Source organism: Juglans regia, chromosome 11 (genome assembly GCF_001411555.2).
Source record: "Juglans regia cultivar Chandler chromosome 11, Walnut 2.0, whole genome shotgun sequence".
In the NCBI taxonomy this organism is placed as follows: Eukaryota; Viridiplantae; Streptophyta; class Magnoliopsida; order Fagales; family Juglandaceae; genus Juglans; species Juglans regia.
The window spans coordinates 9,838,812-9,849,882 of record NC_049911.1 but is presented as its reverse complement, the minus strand read 5'-3'; the positions used below and the strand labels follow the sequence as shown (position 1 = coordinate 9,849,882).

The window sequence follows — 11,071 nt, the reverse complement described above, 5'->3', positions numbered from 1 at the left end:
TCCTGAACTCTTGATATCCCTTTGTAAGAAGGATAATGTCCTAGAGTTGTGGTACAGAGTAGTGTAGAAGTCCAAAGAAAGTGTCATTCATCAGGGGAAAGCAACAAACAAGGCCTTACAGATCCTTATGCTCCCTTAAGCTCTCTCTCCGCACCATCATGTTGAGTTTTAACTACCATTTGACAATTGTTTCGGTCTATGGTATCGGCTCGAACCAGGTGCCGTCCAGGTCCTGTTTGAGATTACCATATTTTCAAGTTTTTTCGAGCTTCCTGATGAACAAGCCTTCAATTTTGGAACGCGGGTGTTTTACAAACTTGTTAAAACATTGATTGGCTTTACATTGCTGGCAGACCTATTAATATCAATGTCATGTCATGTGCGTTATAAGCTGGGGTTAAAGTTTGTATGGACTGGTATTGCTAGGCTAGCTCAACAACGGCAGTAAAGCTCCAATAGCTTGGCTCTAACTATTTGCTTATCTTTAACGCAATCACCAAATGTAGTAGCCTTTCATTATCAAGCATGCTTGATTTATAACACCCATAAAAAACAGACTTGCTATGGCTGAGTGCAGAGGAAACTCAATATCAAATGAAACGACCACCTCAAAAAATCAAGGGCTGCTTCCATTTCCATTCACCAAGCCAGAGTTCATTCGACTTCCAAGCAAACCAACATGTTAATAACCATGTAAAGACTGACTGGCAGAAGGCCCTCCTCGTGTCAAGGATTTCCTTGGGGTGGCTAACCGTACTCATAAAAAATGCCTCACTCCTTGGCCTTTCAGATTCAGCACAACTTATTTATTATTATTATTATTATTATTTATGTCAGGAAACCTCTCCAAGACAGGACTCTTCGGATCCATCCTTGCGGAGTAAATCTCAATTTTATGCACCACACCCTCAAAAGTTTCCCTGCACGAAACTGGTTAAATCGCTGACTTTTCACCGAAAAGTGTGATCTCAAAAGATTGTTTTCACCCATGAGGTGTTGAACCTTAGATTTTGGAGGGAGTGATACTCTAAGACCAAGGCCTTCACCACTTCGGCCAACCCCTTGGGGTTAAAACTTTATCCTTACATATCAAAGGAAAAAAAAAAAAAAACAAATTCAGCACAACTTTAAACTTGGCATGTGTTAAATTATTTCCATGTCCCTAAAGTTAGCTGACACGAATTTTATTCCGGTACCAGTCATTTAATAGTATATTTTTTAGGAAATTCTATGACGCTCTCAAGAAATTAACATGTGGTTAAAACGAGACACGAGCAGTGTAACATAACACAAATTGAGAGCCTTTGGAGCACACTACAAAAGTAATAAATATAACTGTCCACGCAAATCAAGGTGTTTTCCTAACTGTTATTAATACATCAAACAACTCAAGCAGTTAACTAAAGTTGGCAACCATGTACTCCGATGACAATTAGAGATCAAAACAATTCCGAGAAAGTAACAACAAACCACCTGATGCTTCACAGCTTCTTCAAGGGCAAAGGGAATTAAGAAGATAGGAAGGGGAAGAAGGGTAAGACAGACAATTGCTTTTATCTCTTTACACCTATTCGATCACAAGATGGCACAAGCCTTTTGTGCTTTGCTCTTCTTTTTCTTCTGCTTTGGAGGTTGAAGAACAACCCTTATGGCCGCATCAAAGACGGCCTTCACGTTCTACAAGTTACAAGTCCACAAGTGCATATTATTAAAGGCCTTCGGCATAACAGAAGAAAACCTGAAAATTGCTCAAAAAGTAGATACTACCTCCTGTGTTTTTGAACTGCATTCGATATAAGCAGGTGCACCAATCAGCTTCCTAAGCTCCTCTCCCTTGAAGTAGAAAAATAGTTCAAGTATTAAGAAATTAAAAAATAACCGAACTTGTGGAAATGAACTGAAAGACAAAACGATTGAGCTATCTTCCAGAATGACGAAATTCTTTACTTGAGCAGTTGAAATGGGCACAGCACCAGGATGGTCAATAAAGAACTGTTTATCATCCCGAAGATCTGGCCCAACAAATAAATTGCAAAACAGTAAGGAATTTTCTTAATTGTAACAATCACTATAACATATACTTATATTAGGACAATCTGGTAATGAAAACAGTCCTCCCATAGACACTGTACATAATCATCTTCAATAAAAACAATGAGAAATCACATAATATACACACATGCACATACACCATACATGAAAAATGATATTTGCAGTCATACAGTGCACAAGCGTCGCGCAATCTTTTTAGAACAAATGAGTAAATATGAGACCTACATGAAAAAAATTAATTTTTTAATAATGGATTCCACTCTTTTTCAAAAGAAGTGTGCAACACTTGCACAACATATGATTGTATCAAGTATTACTTGACCATACATACATTCAAAGCCTTTCACAAGCTCGCGGGGCAATAATTTCATGAAGTCTATAGTATATTTTATTCACATAATAACATCAGCATCAAAAGAGCCATCTACCAAACAAGCCTCATTTACATCAAGAAATAAGATCAAGATAATTATATATTCAAAGAACTGCTAAGAGGCAATGCCAACATGAATCTTAATCATGGTAGAGTTCCATGATCATACAAGTACTACCAAGTTTATTAATTGCATAACATATTTGCTCAAATCTGATCTCCAAAACTACTGATAATGCACCTAAGCTTGTTAAGTTAAGATGTCGCTTTAATTGGATAAAGGATTGATTGATAGGAGAAGCACAGATTGTAATAGTTTATAATCACATCAGAGATGTTTAACAACAGGGTTTAGTCAAGCTTAAAGACCAAAACAAATAAACAAATTTCTTAGGAAGCTCAACAACAAAAGAAGACAAAAGATAAGGACAGCAGTTAATATAACCACATCAATAGCCACATTAGATGAGAGAAAAATCATACCAAGCTTTGTTCCAACAAGAACTATTGGGACACCAGGTGCATAATGCTTCAACTCTGGGATCCACTGCAAGCGATGCCAGCGAATGCAAAATTTGTTAGAACATTATAAATTGTAAATCTGAAAAGATATTCTTTGCCTGAAAAAAAAAAAAAAAATCCAGCTTCTCACCTTCTTTGAAACATTTTCATAACTGGCCTTGCTAATAAGAGAGAACGCTAGTATGAAAACATCTGCTCCACGATAACTCAAAGGTCTCAACCTATTATAGTCCTCCTGTCCTGTTTGAAAGAAATAATAAATTCAGACCCAGTAAAAAGAAAGAAATATGAAGGGTATAGTCAATTATGGATAGAAAAAGGTTGACTTTGCAGACCTACCAGCAGTATCCCACAACCCCAAGTTAACAGTGCTTCCATTGACAACCACATTAGCACTGAAATTGTCGAAAACAGTTGGCACATAATCCTGTTTTCCCACAAAATGCATTAATGTTATAAAGGGCCCCACATTGCAATAAATCATTTATCCAAACTTTGCGTGCATGAGAAATGGGCAAAATGGGACTGCAGATGTCCTTTTGGTTTGGTTGGCAAGAGAAATACAAACAAAATATCTCAAAATTGAAAAGTCTTATTAAGATATGGATTTGAAATGGATATATAAGATTCCACATACTCCTATCAATGATAAGTTTTTAATAAAAATATAGATCATACTGGTTCCCCAAAATTAATTCCACCACCATAAATACCACATCAACATAGACTCTTAACCCAGATCAAAACCATGCAAACCAAGTCTTTAATCAATTCATTAATCATTTCCAATTCATAAGCCATACATAAGAAACATATCAGACCAATCAACCTCAAACTCAAAGGACACATAAGATAATTTCAATTATTATCACCCAAATTAGAGAACCAATATGCCCTGTTTTCAATGCCATTACCTAGTTGAACAAAGATAATACATGAACGTAAGCTCTCATTTGATTTCCAGCCCGCCCTAAAGAGAAACTATTTTACACCAAAGTTAAGCGTTCTTCTTTTATTTTTTTCTCATTCTTGCTTTTACAAAACAACCAATGACGGCACAAAAACCGATCAAAGTTTGTCTTATAATCACATTTCCAACAATACAGAATTAGGCATATCTTCACGAGAAAAAAGATCCTCATAATCAACGCCCCAGATTTCTCAAACGTGCCTAAGGGAGAAGAATTGGGACTCACCGTAGGGAAGGTGTTGCTGGTATAGGAAATCAGCAAGCAAGTTTTACCCACAGCTCCGTCACCAACCGTGACGCACTTAATAAATCTCGAAGCGCTCATTTTCCTTCTCTTCTCTAATTATTATTAAAATGAAAATGTGAGCCTCAGATCTTTCACCTGAGGACCTGATCACACGCGCGCGCGCGCACCTCCTAAAACTTCAACTTCAACTTCAGCTTCTTAGTAATCTTCTTCTTCAATCACACATCTGTGCGGGGAAACAAAGAAACCGAGAAAAATTCAACGAAACCCTGATACATTGAACATATAATCCTGAACTTAGAAAGGCAAGAACAACAAAAGAAAAGAAAAGAAAAGGATTAAGTGTGAAATGAGGGATGGGGAGTGGTGGAATCCGAGCCCTACCCTAGAAAAGGGGGAATTTGGTTGAAACAACTGAGAGAGAGAGAGAGAAAAGTCGAAGAAGTAAGAACCTAATGGCCGGGAAATAATGCCGTTGAAGCGTTCGTTGAGCCCACCAATCTTCGCCAACAAACACCCTCCCCTCCCCCTCCGCGGCTCCACCAATCCCATAGCTTTTCTTGGTATTTTTACACTTTCCCACTCAATTTTGTACGTATTATTATTATTATTATTCATAATATATAATGAGCTCCATATATTGTATACGATAAATGATATTTGTAATTAATAATTATTTTTTTAAAAAATAAATAAATACAGAAGTTATATGATAAAAAATAATTTTTTAATAATGAATCTTAGTGAATAAATACGAAAGTTATATAAAAAAAAATAATTTTTTAATAGTGAATCTTAGTGAATAAATACGGAAATTATATGAAAAAAATAATTTTTTAATAGTGAATCTTATTTTTTTTTTTAAATTGTATAGTATTTACACACTCTACAATTACATTTAACATTATTTTTTTTTTAATTTAAAAAAATTTCAGATATTTTATTATTATTTATAAATATACAGAAAGATTCTAAATATCGGGGCCGAGTAGATGGTTGAATAAAAAAGAACTTTTCTTTATTGATTTTATTGTTAAAGTAACAAAAAATGATTTATAATTTACTAAATAAAGAGTATGATTGAGATAAAATTAAAAATAATAGAAAAATCGTAATCCAATGACAAAAGTGTCTCTGCCTCCTTCCTTGATTACAAAAACAGGAAATTTCTGCCACATCACATTCAATCTCACGTGAACAAGTGTCCAAAATGCAAACACGACAACAGCCAAAAATTCATAAGATTTTTTTTAAAAATAAGCATAAAAAAAAACAGCACCATCTTTCTTGGGAGAGAACTGAGAAGATGCCCTCGACTTCATAACGAGTGGCTCGCAGTCACTCCACCGTCCACGATGGAGGCATAGCTAGTGATGAACTACCTCTCATTGGGTGGACATATGTATTTGCTTATCGGGTCAAGTTATAACTATTAGATTATATGAGTCAATTCGAATACGAGATATTTAGGTTGCGTTTGGATTTAAAAGTGAGTTGAGTTTAGATGATAAAATATTGTTAGAATATTATTTTTTAATATTATTATTATTTTAAAATTTAAAAAAAATTAAATTATTTATTATATTTTATATTGAGATTTGAAAAAATTGTAATAATGAATTGAGATGAGTTGAGAGATGTTTAGTAACCAAACGAAGCCTTATAATTAAATGTGTTATTTTAAAATCTTAATATGACTCATATAAATAATGAATGATATCATATGATCTGTATAATCTGTTTAATAATGAACTTAGTTATTAAACGGCTCATATCTCCTCGAGTATGGCCTATGGGACCTGATCTTCTTTGCAATGCGCCACCTTCTATGTCTTTCTTCTTCTTTTTTTAAAAGGAAAAAAATTACATAATCTAATTAAACGATTTTAACTTCCAATCTCTTTGTCATTAATTACCTAAAGAAATTAGACATGATCCTTAATTAAACATTAACATTTTATATTTTTTAAAAGTAAATTTATAAATTAACGTAATTTTATGTGATTTGTCAGATCTACTTTATAATAAAAATAATTTTATGATTTGACGAATTATATCATGTCACGTCAATTTATACAAATATTTCTCTTTCTAAAAAAAAAATATACAAATATATATTGACTTAAATACACTATACCTACTAACAGGTGGAGGTGGAGGTAGAGAGAGAAAAAAAATTGACCGTTATTATTTTTGAATTTTAGTTATTGACTGACCGGGTCACCATTTAATTCTAATCACAATGGATTTCATTGGAAATGGCATTTCTTCCAAAAACCAAAAAAAATAAAATAAAATAAAAAAAAATTGGTCATCCTTCTTTCCTTTACGTTCAAAACTTACTTCTTTTTGCATTTTTTTTTGGTTCCCAATAGTTTGTAGCCCAACTTTATAATTTCTATCGCACCACAAGATAATATCAACTCACACCTTCAGCCACACAAAACTTATTTTCTACTCATTATTCGTTTTTTCCACCTAGCAAATCATATAATTAATAAATAATAATGGTAAGAGAGGGGGGGTGATCAGATGCCCTGATAAAAACCCAAACCATACTTAAAAAAGAAAAAAGAAAAAAAAGAAATGAAAGAAAAACAAAGGCAAATGATCGATTAAATGTAAAAAACAGAGTTATTATTAAGATGATGAGTTATATTACATACCGTCTTAAGATGTGCAAGTCTTGTACACTCTATTTTAAAAAAATTGAAATCTACCATTAAACATATGAGCAATACTACACAATCTCTCCAACCTCCACACACCATATTTTTTTATATTTTAATATTTAAAAAATTTTTTTTTTTGAGTTTATTCTTTTTAAAATAATTTAAATTTTCTATTCATTATTCATATATTAAATATTTAATAAAAGAAAAAATAATAAAAATTAAAAAAATATGTAGTGTGCGGAGGTTGTGTAAATGGTAAGAAGTTGTGTAGATTTTTTCTAAACAAATTTCATGTGAGTATCAAATTTATCTACATTTGAAAAAAAAAAGAAATACGCGAGATTTGCATATCCTAAAACTATAAAATATCATGGATTCATTGTACAGTTCAAAAAGCTACAAACTGCACATAAGGTAGCTAGAGAGAAACCGCTTCTGCAAGTTGTTTCTTGGGTAGCTCCATAATCTTTGTCATAGATGGAGTATGTCGACTCCAGCTTTGAAGGAAGGCAGTAAGATAGTCGAATGGCATTTGGGGGAATCCGAGCTTGAAGTAGAAAATATTTAGGAATGACAGCCACATTATTTTCAGGCGCGCTAAGAAAGATACATAGGGCAAGATCTCTAATTTGAAACTGAGATGAAGGGGGTAATTGAGTTTAACACATAACAAGAATATGAAAAACCAGTAATGAATTATTGAGGAGCATGCCACACTTCGTTAAAATTACAAAATGGTAGAAGGTCTCGCCAACAGAATTTAGGAAGACCATGAGCAAAGGCATTCAAGGTACAAAAAGAGACTAATACATGATAACCAGTATCTGGTAAAACACTTGAACATAGCTGAGACCAAAATCAGCTTCAGGACTTGCAAAATGAATGGAGTGTTTCATCCAGGATTTTTCTATCATAATCACCTGTAAAAACACAATTGCCTAGGGGACCTTTTAAAAGGATGAGCCTTAGTAGCCCATCAGCTACCTTCTTATCAACCTGCCATACCAAAAGGACAGATACATTAAGAATGAGATAAACGGATGGAACTGCCAATCTATAAATGACAACCTCACTCGCTTACCGCCATAACGGACTTGAACATCTCCACAGTCATAGCTTCGGGAGGAGTAGAGGGCAACTTAGCCCGTTGTAGAATATTGTCAACTCGTTTCACAATAGAATCATCAATCCAACCAAGGCGGTATGACATGTCAACAGCCATGACCTGAAAATTGGCAAACAATCTTCATTAACATATGTGTGGCACAGGAAAGACGATGCCTGGTAAGGGAAGAGCTGAATTGAAATACCATGCCAGCCGCAACAGCTTCTCCATGGAGCCATTGCCCATAGCCAAACCCAGTTTCTATTGCCTGAAAAGACGTGCCACATCATGAAAATTAGATTGTATTAGGTTCCAACTTTAGAAAGTAGAATGATAACCTTTACAAGCTGAAATTCACATCTCTCTCTCTCTTTTAATTGGTTGGAATACACATTTTAACACTTGTTTCACATTTGCACAAAGGCAAGGTACAATTAGTTGAGTTGAGCCAAATATTCCATAAAACATTATCATAAATTCAATTAGGCCACACCAGATTTTAAGAGCAATATTGATTACTTATGACAATTACTAACTCGTAACTCACATGGCCAAATGTATGTCCCAAATTCAGTGTTGCCCTCAGTCCACTTTCCTTCTCGTCTAAGGACACAACCTCAGCCTTGTTTTCACATGATCGTCTTATAGCATAAGCCAGTGCACTTGGGTCCCTGCAATGGACTAGCCCATCATACTCATGCAAAAGTTGATCCATATAAAGAGAAAATAACATAATAATTGCATGAATAAGCCAAAATGAGCTATAAAGCTACGCTCAACATCAAAAGATATATATTCCAAAGGCCTTAAAGAACATCCAGTACTCTTGAACAAGTTGTGTCAATGTCTCATGTCTAATGCGCTATGTTGAAGATTCAAGTGCTAGGTTGAAGAATATTGTTCGAAGCTTTTTCTTTTGGGGAAATTATACCTTGCCATTAATGCCTGCATATTCTTCTCCTGCCACTCAAAAAATTCAGCATCCCTGATAAGCCCATATTTTATAACCTCAGCAAGCCCTGATGCCAGTTCCCTATCTGGCAACGTGTTTAATGTGTCTGTGTCAATAAGTACACATTGAGGTTGATAAAAAGCTCCAATCAAGTTCTTCCCAAGGCGGTGGTTTATCCCAGTTTTTCCACCAACAGAGGAATCCACCTGGAAAAAACCAGAAAAATAATAAATAATGACAAGTTAACAATTTAGAAATATTACTGTACACGCTAAAGCCACAAAAAAGTAAATAAAGGAACTCAACAGACCTGTGCCATCACTGTTGTAGGAATCTGAATGAAATTAACACCACGAAGGAAAGCGGCAGCAGCAAATCCACACATGTCACCAATCACACCGCCCCCAAGGGCAACAAAAGTAGAACGCCGGTCCAATCGTGACTCAATGGCCTTGTCAAAGATTTTCATAAGTGTATCCTATAGGATAAAACATACAATTACACGATTAATGCAATGTCCATTACACCCGAAATGAAAAATTCATTTTCAAACCTCAAAATACCTACCATTTGCTTGTATTTTTCCCCATCTGGTAAAATCACACTCTCAACTGAGACATTTGGATTTCCCTGAGTTAGAGCTTCAACAACCTTATCTAGGTAGAGTGGTGCTACTGTGTTATTAGTGACCACAAGAACTCTCTTCCCATGAACATGCCTATGACATAACAATCAATTGATTATGGATCAATACAAGAATAAAAGCTGCAAGTTAGTGTAAATATTAAAGCAAGTTGGGTCTGTTTGATCATTTACAAGATGGGGGGAAAGCAAATTCTGCATTCAATGCTCAAGAACTCTAAAATCTTGTAGTGTAAAACATTCTCTTACGCTACCTATTTTCAGAATAGAAGGAGCCTTTGGTGTCCATCAAAATCCTAATAATAACTCAAAACCAAAGTAATAAATTCAGCACGCATTAGCGAGTAGCCGGCCTAATTCATAGTGATTCCACACATGATTTTAACCAATTGGCTTGGTTATCACGAAAAATCTTTTTGTTTTCCCCTTGTTTTGGTTGGATGAACTTGTAGTTGTAAAGCAAAACACAGATATTTTTTTATTAGTAGTTGACAGGTAAAGCAAAACACAGACTTGTAACACGATGATAATCAAAGAAAGTTATCAAATCAATCAACTTTAAAAAGAGCAAACAATTAATATAGAATGAGTGGAATGAAGCAGTAAAATTTGATTAACTAAGTACCTCTGGAGAAGGTGAGGTTGATCAAGAAGTCCGGATCCGATGTAAATCGGGTAGCTCCGGTTTCCCAAGTCAACTTCCACAACGGTAGGAGCCCTAGCATCCGTTTTAGCCACCGATTGGTCCATAACCTGAGCAGAACTCGCGCGTATCCTCCCCGACCTCACTCCTCGGCTCGAACTTAGCACCAAATTCCCTCCCCGACTCGAATTCAGCTCGATTGAACCCGGGGAAGCAAAAGAGTACTGGAGCGAAACCGAGTTAGGAGGGCTCTGAACACGAAGAAAGAAGTCTGCGGAGTTGTTGGGTTTGGAGGAGACAGAAAGAGAAAAAGGGTTTGCTGCTGAAGCCATGGGGTCCGGCTCGAGCTCTGATTGGAACCTGGCTGGGAGAGAGACAGAGAGGAGGAATCGTGGCTGCGATTGTGTGTGGCTTCGACATTGAGGATTTTGTTGAAGAAGAAGAAGTAGGAAGAAGGAAGAAACAGGGTAGGTGAAAGCGGGCGATTGGTTAGGGACGCTGCGAGATGGACCAGTAAGTCCCTTTCTATACTTCTCACGATATATTGTGATAAATTGAAGAGATATTGTGATAAAATGCCTTCTGGCAGTTGAGCCTGTTGAAACTTGAGTCGCCCTCTCCCACCAACCCCGTGCAATAATTTTTATCACTACTTTTTAAAGAAAAATTATTTCTACAAATTTTAAATTGATAAATTTTATATAATTTATTATAAAAAAATAAATTTCACTTTAAAAATTTGTAAAAATTGTTTTTTATTAGTGAGATTTATTTTTTTACAAAAAATTTATATGAAATTTATCAATTTAAAATTTGTATCTATCATTGTCCTTTTTTAAAAAGCATTTTTATCACAATTTTAATTATATATAAGGAATAATTATATATAA

The 11,071-nt window shown here is 35.0% G+C and overlaps 2 protein-coding genes across 7 annotated transcripts; both read right to left on the bottom strand.

Moving 5' to 3' along the window:
- Window positions 1–1,278: 1,278 nt before the first annotated feature.
- Window positions 1,279–4,756, bottom strand: LOC108997691 (rac-like GTP-binding protein ARAC1). 6 transcript variants are annotated; one of them, XM_018974044.2, is made up of 8 exons: window positions 4,617–4,756; window positions 4,144–4,390; window positions 3,287–3,374; window positions 3,078–3,187; window positions 2,909–2,972; window positions 1,948–2,012; window positions 1,768–1,833; window positions 1,279–1,677 (listed from the first exon to the last, which is right to left on the bottom strand). In XM_018974044.2, exons 2-8 carry the CDS (start codon window positions 4,240–4,242, stop codon window positions 1,576–1,578), a joined length of 594 nt encoding a protein of 197 aa, XP_018829589.1. In that variant the 5' UTR covers window positions 4,243–4,390; window positions 4,617–4,756; the 3' UTR covers window positions 1,279–1,575. The 6 variants fall into 6 exon arrangements, with proteins under 6 accessions (XP_018829589.1, XP_018829590.1, XP_018829585.1 ...); XM_018974045.2 differs by having other exon boundaries at window positions 4,549–4,724; XM_018974040.2 differs by having other exon boundaries at window positions 4,144–4,433; window positions 4,617–4,724.
- Window positions 4,757–7,513: 2,757 nt separating this feature from the next.
- LOC108997690 (3-dehydroquinate synthase, chloroplastic-like) lies at window positions 7,514–10,649 on the bottom strand. Its single transcript, XM_018974039.2, has 8 exons — window positions 10,164–10,649; window positions 9,464–9,614; window positions 9,207–9,374; window positions 8,876–9,102; window positions 8,492–8,615; window positions 8,150–8,212; window positions 7,921–8,064; window positions 7,514–7,835 (listed from the first exon to the last, which is right to left on the bottom strand). The coding sequence occupies exons 1-8, from the start codon at window positions 10,511–10,513 to the stop codon at window positions 7,704–7,706; spliced, it is 1,359 nt and encodes a 452-aa protein (XP_018829584.1). The 5' UTR covers window positions 10,514–10,649; the 3' UTR covers window positions 7,514–7,703.
- Window positions 10,650–11,071: the final 422 nt, after the last annotated feature.